This window comes from Chiloscyllium plagiosum, unplaced genomic scaffold, assembly GCF_037043375.1.
Source record: "Chiloscyllium plagiosum isolate Xiang-an unplaced genomic scaffold, Cpla_swu_hap1 HiC_scaffold_6, whole genome shotgun sequence".
NCBI lineage: Eukaryota > Metazoa > Chordata > Chondrichthyes > Orectolobiformes > Hemiscylliidae > Chiloscyllium > Chiloscyllium plagiosum.
In genome coordinates, this window is record NW_028270144.1 from 132364847 (window position 1) to 132384891 (window position 20045).

The window sequence follows — 20045 nt, forward strand, 5'->3', positions numbered from 1 at the left end:
TCCTCATGATTTTATAAACCTCGATAAGGTCACCCCTCAGCCACCGACACTCCAGGGAAAACAGCCACAGCCTATTCAGCCTCTCCCTATAGCTCAAACCCTCTAACCCAGGCAACATAGAGTCATACAACACAGAGACAGGCCCAAACTGGTCTATGCTGATCAAAATGCCCACCCGCGCTAACCCCATTTCCCTGCACTTGGCCCATATCCTTCTAATCCTTTCCTATCCAAGTATTTGTCCAAATTCCTTTTAAATGTTATTAATGTAGCCGACTCATCCACTTCCTCTGGCAGCTCATCCTATGTGTGTACCACCCTCTGTGTAAAACAGTTACCCCTCAAGTTCCCTTTTATTATTTGCCTTCTAACCTTAAACTGATGCCCTCCAGTCCTCGAATCACCAACCCTGGGAAGAAAACTGAGTGCATTCACCCAATCCATGCCTCTCATGGTCTCATAAACTTATATAAGATCCTCCCTCAGTTTTCTACATTCTAAAGAAAAAAGTCCTAGCTTGTCCAACCTCTCCCTGTAACTCAGACCCTTCAGTCCTGACAACATCCTTGTAAATTTTTTCTACGCTCTTCCCAGTTTAATAACATCCTTCCTATAGCAAGGTGACCAAAACTGAACGACCAAAACGTCCTGTACAACTGCAACATAATTTCCCAACTTCTATATTCAATGCTTTGACTGACGCAGGCCAGTGTGCCAAAAGCCACCTTCACTGCCTTATCTACTTGTGACTCCACTCTCAGAACCGTGCACCTGAACCCAAGGTCCCTCTGTCCCACTACACTCCCTAAGGCCCTACCATTCACTGTGAAACTCCTACCTTGATTTGACTTTCCAAAATGCAAGATCTCACTTACCTACATTAAACTCCATTTGCCATTTCTCAGCCCACTTCCCTGATCAAGATTCTGCTGTAATTTCATAGTTCCTGATACCTATTTTCACAAACTTACTCGTCAAGTCCTGTACATTCTCATCCAATCATTGATATCGATAACAACAGTTCTGGGCCCAGCACCGACCCCTGAGGCACTCCACTAGTCACCGGCCTCCAGTCCAACAAGCATCCTTCCACTATTACTCTCTGCTTCCTACCATCAAGCCAACTGTGTATCCAATTTGTCAGCTCTAACCTTCTAACTCTAACAGGATCTAACCTTCCAGAGCAGCCTACCATGTGGAACCTTATCAAAGGCCTTACTGAAATCCATATAGACTACATCGACCACCCTGCCCCCTCGTCAATGTTCCTGGTCACATCAAAGAACTCTAACAAATGTGTGAGGCATGATCTCCCAATCACAAAGCCGTGCTGACTACTCCTAATCAAACCCTGTCTTTCCAAATGCATGTATATCTTATCTCAGAATATTCTAGTAACTTACCCACCACAGATGTTAGGCTTACTGATCTCTGGTTCGCAGGTTTTTCTTTGCAGCCCTTCTTAAATAAGGGCACAACATTTGCTACCAAGGACCTGATCCGTGGCTAACGGTGATGCAAGAATATCAGCCAGGGTCCCTGTGATTTCTTCTCTAGCCTCTTGCATCTTTGTAAATCATTTTTGAACCCTTTCAAATTTCATAAAATCCCTCCTACACTACTGTCTTTTCTAACATGCCCTCGTTATCTCCAGATTTTTTCTTTGTTCCACCATATAAAGCGACTGTCAGGGGGCCTATAGTCTCTTCCTACCAGCATCATCTTCCCCTTGTTATTTCGTACCTTCACCCATAAGGATTCAAATCTTCGAATCCAAAATCATTGATTGCTATCATAATTATTCCATCCCGTACCAACAATTCTATCCCATCACCTTTCCTTTAAAACAAAAAGTCTCATACCCCTAACTATTTACCTTTGATTTCCTTGTAACCATGTTTCCATGATAGCTATAAGGTCACACCCATTAACCTTTATTTGTGCCATTAATTCATCCATTTTGTTCTGAATACAACTTGTATTCAAGTAAAGAGCCATTCATTTTGCCATTTTATAATTTACCATGCCAGCGTGAGGATCAACCTGAGTGAGTAGGAGCTTCCTGGTCAGCCATGTGATAAAATTAAAACTGGAGCCTCTACCATTGTTCCAGGCGACACCGTTTGTGTACAAGTGGCTATTGCTGCAGCAACACACTCTTCAAGGGTTAGTTGGCACAGTTGGTTGAAACATTGGTGTGGGTAAGATTGGTGCTAAGGTGCACGGTTTGATTCCCCTGTTCCAGTTGTGTGGGTATAGGGCAGGAAACGAGGTCCTATCTGTACTGGAGGTGTGGTGCTGTCAGCCAAACTTGACTTCAGTTCTGAAGAAAAGAACAGTTGACTCTGGCTCCAATGTATCTCCCATCTCCAGATTCTTCCATGGCTGTCCTCCACCTGCAATCTCCATTCCTGCAATCCACTAAAAGGCCAACATGTCTCCAGTTCTGGTCTCCTGTCTATCACTGATTGCCACATCTTTGGTGGGTCTGCCTTCAGTTGTTCGAGTCCTAAGCTCTCGAATTCCATCTCTAACACCAAGTCCCTTTAAGGCATCTTGAATGCTTTAATCAAATCTTTCCTAATGCTTCCTGTAATTCATCCTAAATTTATCTGTTAACTCTCCTGTGGGATGTCTAATGATGTTTCATTACTTTAAAGCTGCTATATAAATGCTAGCTTTGTTAAGATGGGTTGTTACTCTCCAGGACTGAGACAGAGACAATCTGAACATGCAGGGAGTGCTGCCTTCTCCAAAGTGGTCAGCTACTTGCTGAACGCTGTGTGGAACTTTGCACGGCGGGAGAGGGGGGGGGGGAAGGTCACTTTCTGACTGGACAGGGGGGTGATTGAGGGCAGGAGGAGGCTTCAAGCTGTTTAATTAATGCACTAGTACACAATGTAAATTGGAAATCCGTCTCTCTTTAATGCAAAGTCCATAAAGTTATTTTTCAATAAAACAGCAGTGACTTGTTGGAAGAAACTAAAAATACAAGTGTTATATAAATTATATAAATGGTTAGCAAGTTCCATTTGAGTAATGCTGCCTGGCAAAAGATTCAGAGTTAATGGTTTCAAGAGCCAGGAGGTAGCAACAGCAAGGAGACAGGTTAGTGAAGATTGACTGTTACACAGGTGACAGCTTGGAGCACAAGGTCTTCACATTTTCCATAGCGAGAATGGGACACAAACAGCAAGGGCCAAGGAACAGGGGTCACACAGATGAGCACCACGGCTATCCTTTCACCCTCTGGAATGTGGGTCACATTCAGCCCCAGAGGGGAGACCGGTTGCAACCAAAGGCTGGCTGGGAGCCAGGAGGTTGATAATGTCAATAGCTAGAGAAAACAGGTATGGGCAATGCTGCAAGAGACCCACTTCCTGTAAACAGGGAGGATCTGTGAGCAGATCCAGGTTAGGAAACTGCAGTGAATTACAAAATTGGACCTGACCTTTTACAATATTGTTCTTTAGTGATGATGAAAACAGGAGCCAGGGTGGTATTCCACAACACCCTAGATAACCACAGACAGAAGTGTCCCTGAACCAGTTCCACAGATACTGCTATTTTCCAGGGCCAAGAAGTGGACAGGGATCAGTAGCAGGACTCTGGCTAATATTCCACCCCCCCCCACCTCTGTCTCAACTGGGATCCTGGCTGATTTCCCATCTATCTCTAGCTTGGGGAATTGCTAGTCAGTGATTCGGAGCAAGAATCCTGGCTAATTAATCCTCTCCCCTTTGTCAGACTGAATGAAAGTGAAGGCCTTGTATTTCCAGGAGTGAACAGAATTCTCAAAAATATAAAACAGGGAGAGACAATGCCGCAAAACAGACACGCACCGTAAACAAAGGAAGACAGGAGCAGGTTTCTGAAACTCGAGTCAGATCCAGAAGCAATGGGAGTCCTTGAGGCAGGATAGTTCTGTGAAGGCTGTGTGTGGTTACAGGAAGCTGTAAGGCTGACAGGAAGGGATTTACAGAGGGAAAGCTTTCCAAACCCCTGTCTACTTGTCCTGCATCTTCTCCATTATAGGGACAATCATGTCAAACTTTGGTCTTTTTGCTGGATCCTCATTCATGCAGATTTTCATCAGCTTGCAGATGTGGGGGGAGATTCCTGGGGGGATGGTGGGTCTCAGACCTTCCAGAGAAACCTGCAAAATCACAGCCAGCAGATTCAAAGCTCTAGACATACACAATGAAAATCACACACCATCTCTGAAAGATGAAGTCTAAGAGAGCATTGACCCTCTGACCGTGCGGCGCTCCCTCAGCGCTGACCCTCCGACCGCGCGGCGCTCCCTCAGCGCTGACCCTCCGACCGCGCGGCGCTCCCTCAGCGCTGACCCTCCGACCGCGCGGCGCTCCCTCAGCGCTGACCCTCCGACCGCGCGGCGCTCCCTCAGCGCTGACCCTCCGACCGCGCGGCGCTCCCTCAGCGCTGACCCTCCGACCGTGCGGCGCTCCCTCAGCGCTGACCCTCCGACCGTGCGGCGCTCCCTCAGCGCTGACCCTCCGACCGTGCGGCGCTCCCTCAGTGCTGACCCTCCGACTGCACCATGCTGCCTCAGCACTGACCCTCCGACAGCACAACACCGGTATAGATTATATGCAGTATTAAAATTGGACAGGAATCAATATTACAGATGAGTGAAGCCTTGGTAAAGCCATGTGTGATTTTCAATGCATTTAACTTCCACAAAGTCCTTCCAAAATAAAACCACATTTTATTGATGATGTGTTCAGAGAAGTTGGAACAGGGAGTCAAATTGTTTTCCCTGCAAGAGGTGAGTAGATCCTACCTTCATTCCGATCTCCATATTGGAGAGATCCGCGAAGGGCACTTCCCGAGTCACCAGCTCCCACAGGAGAATTGCAAAGCTCCACATGTCTGCAGACCGCCGGTTAATCTCTTCTGGCTTCTTCTGAAGAGCTGTGTACAAACATTAGACCAAAATCAGGAACTACTGGGTTATAAATGATACCAAATCAGCACCGATAAACTCATACCCAACAATCCAACCTGCGACAGTATACTGTTGGATCACTGGGTTACAATGACCTACATGTTAACACTGATGTTAGTGGGCAAGTGAGAGGGGGAGACAATGTGGGTTCGGAGGATGCGGTGTTGTGGTGCTAATGATTCACCGTACAATCTTCACACTTTATCCAGTCCTCATCTATTCCTCAACACAGATATCCGGGTCTGAGAGGCTGCAATCTAGATTTCACAGAGTGGGTTAAATCAGGACATCACCCTGACAGTGGGTATAACTGGGATAATTAGTTGTTTAGGTTCTGTTTGCCGAGCTGGAAGTTTTTGTTGCAAACGTTTCGTCCCCTGGCTAGGCGACATCATCAGTGCTTGGGAGCCTCCTGCAAAGCGCTTCTTTGATGTTTCCTCTGGTGTTTATAGTGGTCTATCCCTGCCGCTTCCGGTTGTCAGTTACAGCTGTCCGCTGTAGTGGGTCCAGGTCGATGTGTTTGTTGATGGAGTTTGTGATTGAATGCCATGCCTCTAGGAATTCCCTGGCTGTTCTCTGTCTGGCTTGCCCAATGATAGTAGTGTTGTCTCAGTCGAATTCATGTTGCTTGTTGTCTGCGTGTGTGGAGAAGAAGAAAAGGATAGCCAACTCCCATTCCTAGATGTGATGGCATAGAGAACACCGAACGGAGAATTCACCACAAGGGTATACAGGAAAGCCACACACACAGACCAGTCCTAAACTATGAAAGTAACCACCCCAACACACACAAACGAAGCTGCATCAGGACACTATTCAAAAGGGCCACAACACACTGCAGTACACCAGGACTGCAAAAAGAAGAAGAGGAACACCTATACAAGGTATTCGCCAAAAACGGATACCCGCGCAACTTCATCAACAGATGCCTAAGAGAAAGACCACGGAACGAGGACATACCACAACCAAAAGGACTAGCCACACTACCATACATCAGGAGCATCTCGGAACTGACAGCCAGACTACTGCGACACCTAGGACTCATAACAGCACACAAACCAACAGCCACGCTCAGACAACAACTCACCAGAACGAAGGACCCGATACCCAACATGAGCAAAACTAATGTAGTGTACCATGCAAGGACTGCACAAAACACTATATAGGACAAACAGGAAGACAGCTAACAATCCACATACATGAACATCAACTAGCCACGAAACGACACGACCAGCTATCCTTAGTAGCCACACACGCAGACAACAAGCAACATGAAATCGACTGGGACAACACTACTATCACAGGGCAAGCCAGACAGAGAACAGCCAGGGAATTCCTAGAGGCATGGCATTCATCCACAAACTCCATCAACAAACACATCGACCTGGAACCAATATACCAACACTACAGCGGACAACTGAAACTGACAACCGGAAGCGGCAGGGACAGACCACTATAAACACCGGAGAAAACATCAAAGAAGCGCTTCGCAGGAGGCTCCCAAGCACTGATGATGTCGCCTAGCCAGGGGACGAAACGTTTGCAACAAAAACTTCCAGCTCGGCGAACAGAACCACAACAATGAGCACCCGAGCTACAAATCTTCGCACAAACTTTGGGATAATTAGCCTGACAGTGGGTATAACTGGGATAATTCGCCTGACAGTGGGTATAACTGGGATAAGTCGCCTGACAGTGGGTATAACTGGGATAAGTCGCCTGACAGTGGGTATAACTGGGATAATTCGCCTGATAGTGGGTATAACTGGGATAATTCGCCTGACAGTGGGTGTAACTGGGATAATTAGCCTGACAGTGGGTGTAACTGGGATATCAGCCTGACAGTGGGTATAACTGGGATAATTAGCCTGATAGTGGGTATAACTGGGATAATTAGCCTGATAGTGGGTATAACTGGGATAATTAGCCTGACAGTGAGTGTAACTGGGATATCAGCCGAACAGTGGGTGTAACTGGGATAATTAGCCTGACAGTGAGTGTAACTGGGATATCAGCCTGACAGTGAATGTAACTGGAATAATTAGCTTGACAGTGGGTATAACCGGGATAATTAGCCTGACAGTGCGTATAACTGGAATAATTAGCTTGACAGTGGGTATAACCGGGATAATTAGCCTGACAGTGGGTATAACTGGGATAATTAGCCTGACAGTGGGTGTAACTAGGATAATTAGCCTGACAGTGGGTATAACTGGGATAATTAGCCTGACAGTGGGTATAACTGGGATAATTAGCCTGATAGTGGGTGTAACTAGGATAATTAGCCTGACAGTGGGTATAACTGGGATAATTAGCCTGATAGTGGGTGTAACTAGGATAATTAGCCTGACAGTGGGTATAACTGGGATAATTAGCCTGACAGTGAGTGTAACTGGGATAATTAGCCTGACAGTGGGTATAACTGGGATAATTAGCCTGATAGTGGGTGTAACTAGGATAATTAGCCTGATAGTGGATATAACTGGGATAATTCGCCTGATAGTGGGTATAACTGGGATAATTAGCCTGACAGTGGGTGTAACTGGGATATCAGCCTGACAGTGGGTGTAACTGGGATAATTAGCCTGACAGTGGGTATAACTGGGATAATTAGCCTGATAGTGGGTATAACTGGGATAATTAGCCTGACAGTGAGTGTAACTGGGATATCAGCCTAACAGTGGGTGTAACTGGGATAATTAGCCTGACAGTGAGTGTAACTGGGATAATTAGCCTGATAGTGGGTGTAACTGGGATATCAGCCTGACAGTGAATGTAACTGGAATAATTAGCTTGACAGTGGGTATAACCGGGATAATTAGCCTGACAGTGGGTATAACTGGAATAATTAGCTTGACAGTGGGTATAACCGGGATAATTAGCCTGACAGTGGGTATAACTGGGATAATTAGCCTGACAGTGGGTGTAACTAGGATAATTAGCCTGACAGTGGGTATAACTGGGATAATTAGCCTGACAGTGGGTGTAACTGGGATAATTAGCCTGACAGTGGGTATAACTGGGATAATTAGCCTGATAGTGGGTGTAACTAGGATAATTAGCCTGACAGTGGGTATAACTGGGATAATTAGCCTGACAGTGAGTGTAACTGGGATATCAGCCTGACAGTGGGTGTAACTGGGATATCAGCCTGACAGTGAATGTAACTGGGATAATGAGCCTGACAGTGGGTGTAACTGGGATAATTAGCCTGACAGTGGGTGTAACTGGGATAATTAGCCTGACAGTGAGTGTAACTGGGATAATTAGCCTGATAGTGGATATAACTGGGATAATTAGCCTGACAGTGAGTGTAACTGGGATAATTAGCCTGACAGTGAGTGTAACTGGGATAATTAGCCTGACAGTGAGTGTAACTGGGATATCAGCCTGACAGTGGGTATAACTGGGATAATTAGCCTGACAGTGAGTGTAACTGGGATAATTAGCCTGACAGTGAGTGTAACTGGGATAATTAGCCTGACAGTGAGTGTAACTGGGATAATTAGCCTGACAGTGGGTATAACTGGGATAATTAGCCTGACAGTGAGTGTAACTGGGATATCAGCTTGACTGTGGGTGTAACTGGGATATCAGCCTGACAGTGGGTATCATCAGGATATCAGAGCTGTAGTAATTGGGATACCCAGCTGTAGGAATGAGTATTTTCATCTTCAATATATAATGATGAGGCCTGAGATCTGTGGCTATCTTCATGCCAACGATTGGGCGTGTACTTGAGGTGTCTGTGGTGAGAAAACAATGGAATAATCACCTTCTGGAGCCACCCAGGCAGGAGCATACATTCTTCCTGGACACTGGAAGGAGAACTTGACATCAGCCATGCTGATTCGAGCAGTCATATCTTCATCAATCTGTGTGGTACACAACAGAATCACATAAACATTGGGAGAAAGGGTTTCTGGTCAACTCTCAGTTGTTATGACCCACTTCGCGACTTCCAGAGTCACCAGAAAAGTTAATGATTTAATCAAAGCACACAAACTCCTCAATTTATCTGTTGGAATCAACAGAAAATCCTGACCAGGTCCCTGCACCGGACTCTCAGCATATTTACAGCACGGATAAAGGCCCTTCAGCTCATTTTGTTCACACCAGTCATTATTCAAATCCTTCTTTCCAGCACTTGGTGTTTCAAGTGCATAACAAGCACTACTATTTATAACAAATAAGTAAACTCTAATTACAATTAAACAGCTCAGAGTGAAGGGATTACCCTTTGGAACTGAGATGAGGATGAATTTCTTCAGCTTGAGGATGGTGAATCTGTGGAACTCATTGCTGCCGAGGGTTGTGGAGGCCAACTCACTGAGTGCGTGTGAGATAGAGATAGATCGGTTCTTGATTAGTTAAGGGGTTCAACAGTTATGGGAGAGAGTGGGGTTGACAGACAAATCAGCCATGATCAAAGGCTAAACAGGTTTAGCTCTGCTCCTTATGTATTATGCTTTAATGAGTTGCATTTTTCTCAGAAATTTAACCTTTTTCTTTTGAATCTCACGGTTGCACCTGCCTCTGCTACAATCTCAGGCACTGCATTCTGGACCTGATCCACACTTTGGTGCACAAACAGAACTTCCTCTCAGCCCCTTTGCTCCTTTTGCCAACCACTTTCAATGTGTCCCCTGGTTCTCAATTCTTCAATCACTGGAATGGGCTGTTCCCAATCTCCTCTCTGTGGGCACCTCATGATTTTGAGCACCTTATTTTCACTCTTCATTGGGATGAGGAAAATACTGGTTGGGCTAGCGTTTATTCTATTTGCCCTGGAGAAGGTGCAGGTGAGCTCACTGCCACTGTAGGCGGCACGGTGGCACAATGGTTAGCACTGCTGCCTCACAGCACCAGAGACCTGGGTTCAATTCCCACCTCAGGCAACTGTCTGTGTGGAGTTTGCACATTCTCCCCGTGTCTGCGTGGGTTTCCTCCGGGTGCTCCGGTTTCCTCCCACAGCCCAAAAATGTGCAGGTTAGGTGAATTGGCCATGCTAAATTGCCTGTCGTGTTAGGTGAAGGGGTAAATATAGGGGAATGGGTCTGGGTAGGTTGCGCGTCGGTGTGGACTTGTTGGGCCGAAGGACCTGTTTCCACACTGCAAGTAATCTAATCTAATCTAAAACCCATGCAGTCTGTATAGTCTCAAGCTATCAGAGCTCAATGGCCTGGTTCTGTGTTGCAAATTCTTTGTGAATTGTCTCTCAATTTTGCCCGCTCAGAAGATCAACCCAAGCTTTTGCAATCTATCCATGATTGCTGCTCCATCTGGCCTGTATGGATCTCATCTCTCAGTTCCAACGTTCTGGAAATTTAAAAGGACTCCCACCTTTACTGTCTCCTCAGCCTGCTCCATCCTATTATTCTTTTACTCATTTGTTTGTGGCATGAAGAATAATTCAGAGATTATCACCACTGAAAGGGTTGTTTTCTAGTCTTCTTTATATCCCCCTAAAATGGATATGCAGACACACATCTCTTTTCCTATCCATACCTTCAATACTGATATGCACGAGAACTTCTGACTGTTCTCATTCCAACAGTCTCCCAAACGACAAACACCATAAGCACATTGCAGCCATTCAGTGATATCCCCCATGAGGGTACCAAGGAGATACAATATCATTCTCGATCCACGCCTGCAGCTAGGGAAATGCCTGTCTGATGCTAGCTGGTCCAAAGTTGTGGGATCTGAGTTTTAAGAGAACCAAGATGGAGGCACTCACCATGATGCTCTTACTATTGACATAATGCCTTGGGATGAGAGGCTCGAGGGTGTGGAGAAAGGCTAATCCACGGGCAATATCCAGTGCAAACTTCACTGCCTGAGTCTGGTCCACCACAAAATCTGAAAAGGTAAAAACAGAAGCTTCAGCAGACAGCTAGTAATTCTAAGTTTGTCCCAAGTAGCGGTGTGGCTCCAGGCCAGCGAGCAGACAATGCCAGGTTTCCTTCACCATGATCAAAGGAGTTCAGTCTTCCCATCATTATCCAATCCCCACTTAAACACACCGAGTTTCTTGAACGAGGTCACTGGATAGGCAGAGTGACCAGAACCTCTGGGTGACATTTCCCTAATCAATCTTCAGGCAGCAATAAAGTGGGTGGGAGGTGTGTGCTGGGTCAGTGACATTAACACCACTCATATTCCATAAGTAACTCTCAGACTGTGAATGCACGTTAAGTGAAAACTTGTCCATTTACAGTTGCAGCTCAAATGCTGACTATAAAAGTTAGTTCCTCCTGCTCCGAGGAAGTTACCAGGGTTGGAGGGTTTGAGCTATAGGGAGAGGCTGAACAGGCTGGGGCTGTTTTCCCTGGAGCGTCAGAGGCTGAGGGGTGACCTTATACAAGTTTATAAAATCATGAGGGGCATGGATAGGGTAAATAGGCAAAGTCTTTTTCTCTGGGATGGGAGTCCAAAACTAGGGCATAGGTTGAAAGATGAGAGGAGAAAGATTTAAAAGGGACCTAAGGGGCAACGTCTTCATGCCGAGGGTGGTGTGTGTATGGAATGAGCTGCTAAAGTGGAGGCTGGAACATTTAAAAGGTACCTAGATTGGTACATGAATAGGAAAGGTATAGAAGGCTATGAGCCAAGTGCTGAGACTGTTTATTTAAAATATCTAGTTGGCATGGACGAGTTGGATGGAAGGGTCTGCTTCCATGCTGTACAGCTCTGTATTGAGAGATTATTCACTCGTTGGTTCATAGAATCACAGGCTAGTCAATTCACAGCATTGTCTCAGTTCTGACAGTGCGGCACTCCCCCAGTAATCACTCTCCGAAAGTGCATCAATTTGTCTCCAGAGGAATCACCTAACAGTTCTCAGGATGTTTTTACAGCCCTGTCAGTTCACCCCCGAACTCACTTGTTCCCTCGTGCAGGACATTGTACAGAGACCCGTAAGGCATCCAATGTGTGATGATGATGGGATGTGGGGCGGGTGGTGACTGGCAAGCTCCAAGTACAGGCAGCACATTGGGGTGGGAGAATATCCTGTGAAAAGAGATGGCAGAATATTACTAAATTACAGAACGGAGAAGACACCGATTCCAGAGCCTTCCATCATACCTGGCCTTATCTTCACACCCAGCCTCAGCCTCATGTTGTGCCCTGGCCCTCTGCCACATTCACATCCCACTCTCAGATCTCCAGGCTCCAAGTACCTGAGCTTTGGATACTCCTCATTGAAGTCACGGCTTTTGCGTGTGGTCCAATCACGCACCTTCAGGACTTTGATGACAATGTCGTTCCCCTGCCACCTGCCTTTCCATAGCTGGAAGCAAAACAGAGAAATTTTTAACAAACAGTTGTAACAACATGACTGCAGGGAGGAGCTTGCAGAAACTCTGGCTTTTAAACCCAAGTTAAGGTTGAAGGACGATTTACTGGAGATGTTCAAAAGACCAAGGGTTTCAATAGGATCAAACAGTACAGAACATTCATAACATAACCTAAAGAAGCTAAGAACTAGGAGCAGGAGTAGGCCATCTTACCCTTGAGCCTGCCCTGCCATTCAATAAGATCATGGCTGATCTTTTTGTGCCCTCAGCTCCACTTACCCACCCTCTCACCATATTCCTTAATTCCTTTCCTGTTCAAAAATCTATCTTAGCTTTAAAAACATTCATGAGGTAGCATCAACTACTTCACTGGCAGGGAATTCCATAGATTCACAACCCTCTGGGTGAAGAAGTTCCTCCTCAATTCAGTCCTAAATCTGCTCCCCTTAAGTTTGAGGCTATGCGCCTTGCTTCAAGTTTCATCCGCCAGTGGAAACAGTCTTCCTGCTTTGAACTTATCTATTCCCTTCATAATTTTGTATGTTTCTGTAAGATTTCTTCTCATTTTTCTAAATTCCAACAAATATCATCCCAGTCTACTCAGCCTCTCCTCATAAGCCAACCCCCTCAACTTCAGAATCAACCTAGTGAACCTCCTCTGCACCCCTCCAGGGCCAATACATCCTTTCTCAACTAAGGAGACCAAAGCTGCACACAGTACTCGAGGTGTGGCCTCACCAGCACCTTGTACAGTTGATATCTATCCACTATCCAGAGGAACACAGGATATAATCTTGCAGGGTAAAAATAAAATGACTTCTCATCACTAACAGAGATCATGGACTCCAATCCCTCATGACGACAGTGGGTAATGATCACAAGTCCATGAGGCTACCTGATCCTAATGTGGAAGATAAATGAGTTAGCAAAGTGCAATTGAGGCCATGGGTCCCAGAGCATAGCACCTTCACAATAACCTGCACAGTGTAATCAGCTCCCCACTTGGCATCTCAACAGATTAGTGGATGTACCGTCAAATTAATCGTCCTGTTACACATAGCAAATTGTTTCAAAGCAGAAACCATTTTCTCTGTGTTGGAAATCCAGCACAAAGAGGCTTCATAGTGAAGTGAGAGCCTGGCTGTTCAGATGATGATGTTGGGAAGCAACTTTTTCCACAAAAAAGCAACTGGAAATCAAGAACATTCTGTGCCAAAAGAGAGCTGTGGATGCTGGGCTGAAGAGGCTGGGATGACTGTTAACAATGGATGTTTTCGGCAAGGACAGAGGGACTGAAAGCATGGGTGGATAAATGGAGATGAGACTTGCACCTCTTGCTCACCTCATATTCCTAGACTCCCTTGTAATCAAAACGTGTCTAACTCAGCCTTGAAGAAATTTAACAAACCAGCCTCCAGTGCTTTTTGGGCGAGAGAATTTTATAGACTGACAGAGTCATAGAGATGTATAGCATGGAAACAGACCCTTCGGTCCAACCCGACAATACCGACCAGATATCCCAACCCAATCTAGTCCCACCTGCCATCACCCGGCCCATATCCCTCCAAACCCTTCCTATTCATATACCCATCCAGATGCCTCTTAAATGTTGCAATTGTACCAGCCTCCACCACTTCCTCTGGCAGCTCATTCCATACATGTACCACCCTCTGCGTGAAAACGCTGCCCCGTAGGTCTCTTTTATATCTTTCCACTCTCACCCTAAACCTATGCCCTCTTCTTCTGGACTCCCTGACCCCAGGGAAAAGACTTTGTCTATTTACCTGATCCACGCCCCTCATGATTTTATAAATCTCTAGAAGGTCACCCCTCAGCCTCTGACGCTCCAGGGAAAACAGCCCCCGCCTCTCCCTATAGCTCAAATCCTCCAACCCTGGGAACATCCTTGCAAATCTTTTCTGAACCCTTTCACGTTTCACAACATCTTTCCGATAGGAAGACCAGGATTGCACGCAATATTCCAACACTAGCCTAACCAATGTCCTGTACAACTGCATGTTATGAAGTTGAAGGTGTGTACTGTACCTTTGAGGAGAGAGAGAGAGAGAGAGAGAGAGAGAGAGAGAGAGAGAGAGAGGGAGGGAGAGAGAGAGAGAGAGAGAGAGAGAGAGAGGGAGAGGGAGAGAGAAGGCTGTTTTGGCAGTGACTAACTAGCAGTTTCAGAGTGTACTGGGAAATTGAAAACATGGAACATTTGGCTGTAAACTAAATACCTGTGTTGTTTTGACCACTATTTGAATTTAACCAGTTTAAATTATGCTCCAGGATACTAAAACCCAAACAAACGTGAATTTTACTGTTTTGACAACATCGAACCAATGAGATGATCTGATGTTTGGGGTATAAAAGAAACAGACATTTTGATAGCCAGAGAGAGCAACCTGCCATCTCGAAAGAGACAGCTATTCAAAACACTCTTATTGAAACTTCACATGCAACATCCTTGTCGCAAAAGACCGAAGACCACCCAGGGAAATCTGCAGCTGAAGAAGACCGACACTGACGATGACAGCTGCTGTCAGGTTTTGACAATTAAGTTGATGCAGTTTTATTAGGGGTGTTTATTGGATCAGTATATTGTTATAGAGTGAAAGGTAGATAACAAGCATTTAAGGGAAAGGAAGTTTAGAATTGTAAATAGTTGTTGTTTAATGTTCACTTTTAGAGTTAAAGAATAAATTGATATTTTTTCCTTTGAATTGTGGAAGTTAGGAGTTCTCTGTCATTCATACTTTAACAGTTTACGAGATGAGGTGAGCTTTTCTGGGTATTTGGTTCAATTAGCAGAGGGGCTCACCACCGTGTCGTAACGGACGATTCAGAGGAAACCATACCCCTTACTGCTGACTCAATGAGAGACCCTTTTTTAAAACCGTGCCCCCAGTTCGAGATTCAGGTGCAGGTGTGGCAAACAATTAGAGGGCCCCTAGTACTCTCTGAGTAAAGTAACTACCTCTGATATCTGTCCTATATCTATCACCTTTCAATTTGAAGCTATGTCCCCTCATGCTAGCCATCACCATCCAAAGAAAAAGGCTCTCTCTCTCCACCCTATCTAACCCTCTGATTATCTTATATGTCTCAATTAAGTCACCTCTCAACCTTCTTCTCTCTAATGAAAACAGCCTCAAGTCCCTCAGCCTTTCCTCAAAAAGGCCTTCCCTCCAAACCAGGCAACATCCTAGTAATCTTTTCTGAATCCTTTCCAAAGCTTCTACATCCTTTCTATAATGCAGTGACCAGAACTGTATGCAATACTCCAAATGTGCCCCCACCAGAGTTTTGTACATGACCTCGTGGCTCTGAAACTCAATCCCTCAACTAATAGAAGCTCACACACCATATGCCCTCTTAACAACCCTATCAACCTGGGTAGCAAATTTCAGGAATCTGTGTACATGGACACAGAGATCTCTCTGCTCATCTACACTACCAAGAATCCTACCATTAGCCCAGTACTCTTTGTTTCTGTCCTTCCCAAGTGAATCACTTCACACTTTTCCACAGTAGACTCCATTTGCCACCTCTCAGCCCAGCTCTGCAGCTTACTCCATTTGCCACCTCTCAGTCCAGCTCTGCAGCTTATCTATGTCCCTCTGTAGCCTACAACATCCTTTTGCACTATCCACAATTCCACTGACCTTAGTGTCGTCTGCAAATTTACTAATCCACCCTTCTATGCCCTCATCCAGGTCATCTATAAAAATGACAAACTGAATTTCAGGATGAACATTGCCCATCAACCACCACCCTCTGTCTTCTTTCAACTAGCCAATTTCTGATCCAAATTGCTGTAACACCGTCAATCCCATGCCTTCATATTTTCTGCAATAGCCTACCATGGGGAACCTTCTCAGACACCTTACTGAAATCCATATACACCCCATTAACCGCTTTACCCTCATCCACCTGTTTGGTCACCTTCTCAAAGAACTCAATAAGGTTTGTGAGGCACGACCTACCCTTCACAAAACAGTGTTGACTATCCCTCATCAACTTATTCCTTTCTAGATGATTATAAATCCTATGTCTTATAAACTTTTCCAACACTTCACCCACAACCAAAGTAGGGTTATCTCTACTCCCCTTCTTGAACAAGGGGACATTTGCTACCCTCCAGTTTTCTGGCACTGTTCCTGTAGTCAATGATGACATAAAGGTCAAAGCCAAAGGCTCTGGAATCTCTTCCTTGGCTTTCCAGAGATCCTAGGATAAATCCCATCCAGCCCAGGGGACTTCTCTATTTTCATACTTTCCAGAATTACTAACACCTCTTCCATGCGAACATCAATCCCATCGAGTCTAGTAGCCTGTATCTTAGCACTCTCCTCAACAACATGGTCGTTTTCCGGTGTGAATACTGACAAAAAATATTAATTTAGTGCTTCCCCATCTTGTCGGACTCCACGCATAACTTCCTACAATTATCCTTAATTTGCCCTAATCTTTCTCTAGTCATTCTTTTATTCCTAATATACCTATAGAAAGTTTTAGGGTTTTTTCTTGATCCTATCTGCCAATGACTTCTCATATCCCCTCCTGGCTCTTCTTAGCTATTTCTTTAGGTCTTTCCTGGCTAACTTGTAACTCTCAAATGCCCCAACTAAGCCTTCACATCTCATCCTAACTTAGCCTTCTTCTTCCTCTTGACAACAGATTCAACTTCTTTAGTAAACCACAGCTCCCGTGTCAGACCACTTCCTCCCTCTATGACCGGTACATACTTCAAGGACATGCAGTAGCTGTTCCTTGAATAAGCTCCACATTTCAATTGTGCCCATTCCCTGCAGTTTCTCCCCCATCCTATGCATCCTAAATCTTGCCTAATCGCATCATAATTGCCTTTACTTCAATAACACTTGCCCTGCGGTATATACCTATCCCTTTCCATCACTAAACTTAACCGAATCATGGTCACGATCACCAAAGTGCTCACCTACCTTCTGGTTGTCTCTACTCCCCTTCTTGAACAGGAAGGGGACAACATTTGCTATCCTCCAGTCTTCCTGGAGACTTAGGATGCATAGGATGGGGAAGGAAACACGTGGCCGGGTTCATTACCCAGTACCAACTCTAATATGGCCTCGCCACTTGTTGGCCTGTCTACATACTGTGTCAGGAAACTCACCTGCACACGTTGGACAAAAACTGACCCATGAGTGGTGTTCCACAGGGCTCTGTCCTTGGACCTCTATTGTTTGTAATTTTTATTAATGACTTGGATGAGGGGATTGAAGGATGAGTCAGCAAGTTTGCAGATGACACAAAGGTTGGCGGTGTCGTTGACAGTATAGAGGGTTGTTGTAGGCTGCAGCGGGACATTGACAGGATGCAGAGATGGGCTGAGAGGTGGCAGATGGAGTTCAACCTGGATAAATGAGAGGTGATGCATTTTGGCAGGTCGAATCTGAAAGCTGAGAACAGGATTAAGGATAGGATTCTTGGCAGTGTGGAGGAACAGAGGGATCTTGGTGTGCAGGTACTTAGATCCCTTAAAATGGCCACCCAAGTGGACAGGGTTGTTAAGAAAGCATATGGTTTTTTGGCTTTCATTAACAGGGGGATTGAGTTTAAGAGTCGTGAGATCTTGTTGCAGCTCTATAAAACTTTGGTTTGACCGCACTTGGAATACTGCGTCCAGTTCTGGTCGCCCTATTATAAGAAAGATGTGGATGCTTTGGAGAGGGTTCAGAGAAGGTTTACCAGGATGCTGCCTGGACTGGAGGGCTTATCTTATGAAGAGAGGTTGACTGAGCTTGGACTTTTTTCATTGGAGAAAAGGAGGAGAAGAGGGGACCTAATTGAGGTATACAAGATAATGAGAGGCATAGATAGAGTCGATAGCCAGAGACTATTTCCCAGGGCAGAAATGACTAACACAAGGGGTCATAGTTTTAAGCTGGTTGGAGGAAAGTATAGAGGGGAGGTCAGAGGCGGGTTCTTTACACAGAGAGTTGTGAGAGTATGGAATGCGTTGCCAGCAGCAGTTGTGGAGGCAGGGTCATTGGGAACATTTAAGAGACTCCTGGACATGCATATGGTCACAGAAATTTGAGGGTGCATACATGAGGATCAGTGGTCGGCACAACATCGTGGGCTGAAGGGCCTGTTCTGTGCTGTACTGTTCTATGTTCTAAAGTACTCGAACTGTAGTATTTCCAGTCAATATTTGGAAATTTTAAGTCCCCAAAACAACTACCCTGTCATTCTTGCTCCTGTCCAGAATTATCTTTGCTATCCTTTCCTCTACATCTCTGAAACTATTCAGAGATCTATAGAAAACTCCCAACAGGGTGGCCTCTCCTTTCCTGTTTCTAACCTCAGCCCATACTACCTCAGTCGAATGTCCTTTCTGCCATAATACTGTCCTTGACGAACAATGCTACACCTTCTCCTCTTTTACCACCTTCCCCATTCTTACTGAAACATCTAAACCCTGGAACCTGCAACAACTGCTCCTGTCCCTGCTTTATCCATGTCTCTGAAATAGCCACAACATCGAAGTCCCAAGTACCAACTCATGCTACAAGTTCACCCACCTTATTTCGGATGCTCCTAGTGTTGAAGTAGACACACTTCAAAGCACCTTCCTGCTTATCAGTGAACTCGTGCGGCCTTGTAACCATATTTCTGACATCACGACTCTCAATCTCCTGTACACTGGAGCTACAATTTAGGTTCCCATCCCCCTGCTGAATTAGGTTAAACCCTCCCGAATAGTGGTCATTGAATATTGGAAAGATTTGAGGTGAAATTTCTCAGTGATCATTATCAGAAGCCATGCTTTTTCTGATATACATTAATGATCTGTATCTTGCTGTGCATAGGACAATTTCAAAATTTGCCGATGATACTTTGGAGAATTGTAAACTGTGAGGAGGACAGTGTCAAACTCCAGAAGGACACTGACAGGTTGGTAAAGTGGCTGATGAGGTTCTAGTCAGACAAGTGTGAGCTGATAGAGTTTGGTTGGAAGAACACTGAAAGACAATATAACATAGGCGTTACAATTCTAAAGGGGGTATAGGAGCAGAGAGAACTGGGTGTATATGTGCAGAGATCATTGAAGGTGGCAGGACTGGTAGAGAATGTGGTTAATAGAGCAGGCAGTGTCCTCGGCTTTATTAATAGTGGCATAGAGTACACAAGCAAGGTGGTGATAGTGAACTTGTACAAAACACTTGTCAAACCTCAGCTGCAGTAATATGTATAGTGGTTGGCACCATATTACAGCAAAGATGTGAATGCATTGGAGAAAGTGCAGAAGTGATTTACCAGAATGGTCCCAGGAATGAGAAACTTCAGTAATGAGGAGAGTTTGAAGACACTGGGACTGTTCTCATTGGACAGAAGACAGCTGAGAGGAGACTTGGAGATTTCCAACATCATGATCAGTAGATAGAGAAAAGCTGTTCCCATATTAAACTGCGGCAAAATGGGGGCGGCATATATTTCAAGTCATGTTCTAAAGAAGCAAAGGCTGAGAGAGAAAAAAAAAAATTTCATCTAATATATAAATAGGTTATGAAAAGCACTACCTGGAAACATGATGGAGACAGGTTCACTTCAGGAATTCAAGAAGACGCTGGAGAATTATTTGGATAGAAATAGTATGCAAAGGTTTAGAGAAAAAGCAGGAATTAGGCACTGGGTAACGAACGTTTGAAGAGCTGGCGCAGGCATGCTGTGCTGACTGGCCTCGTCCTCCTCGTAACAATTCCATGATTGTATGAGTCTTGTTCCTATGAGGAGAC

At 45.1% G+C, this 20045-nt stretch overlaps 1 protein-coding gene across 2 annotated transcripts in view; it reads right to left on the reverse strand.

Moving 5' to 3' along the window:
• Window positions 1-2903: 2903 nt before the first annotated feature.
• ilk (integrin-linked kinase) overlaps window positions 2904-20045 on the reverse strand; it is a 77214-nt gene continuing 60072 nt past the window's right edge. For both annotated transcript variants that reach the window (XM_087988519.1, XM_087988518.1), the window contains exons 8-13: window positions 12154-12263; window positions 11856-11983; window positions 10710-10831; window positions 8745-8844; window positions 4805-4935; window positions 2904-4156 (exon numbers count right to left, since the gene is read on the reverse strand). In XM_087988519.1, coding sequence (XP_087844645.1) covers window positions 4007-4156; window positions 4805-4935; window positions 8745-8844; window positions 10710-10831; window positions 11856-11983; window positions 12154-12263 — 741 coding nt within the window. In that variant the 3' untranslated portion in view covers window positions 2904-4006. The remainder of the gene's footprint in view (window positions 4157-4804; window positions 4936-8744; window positions 8845-10709; window positions 10832-11855; window positions 11984-12153; window positions 12264-20045) is intronic.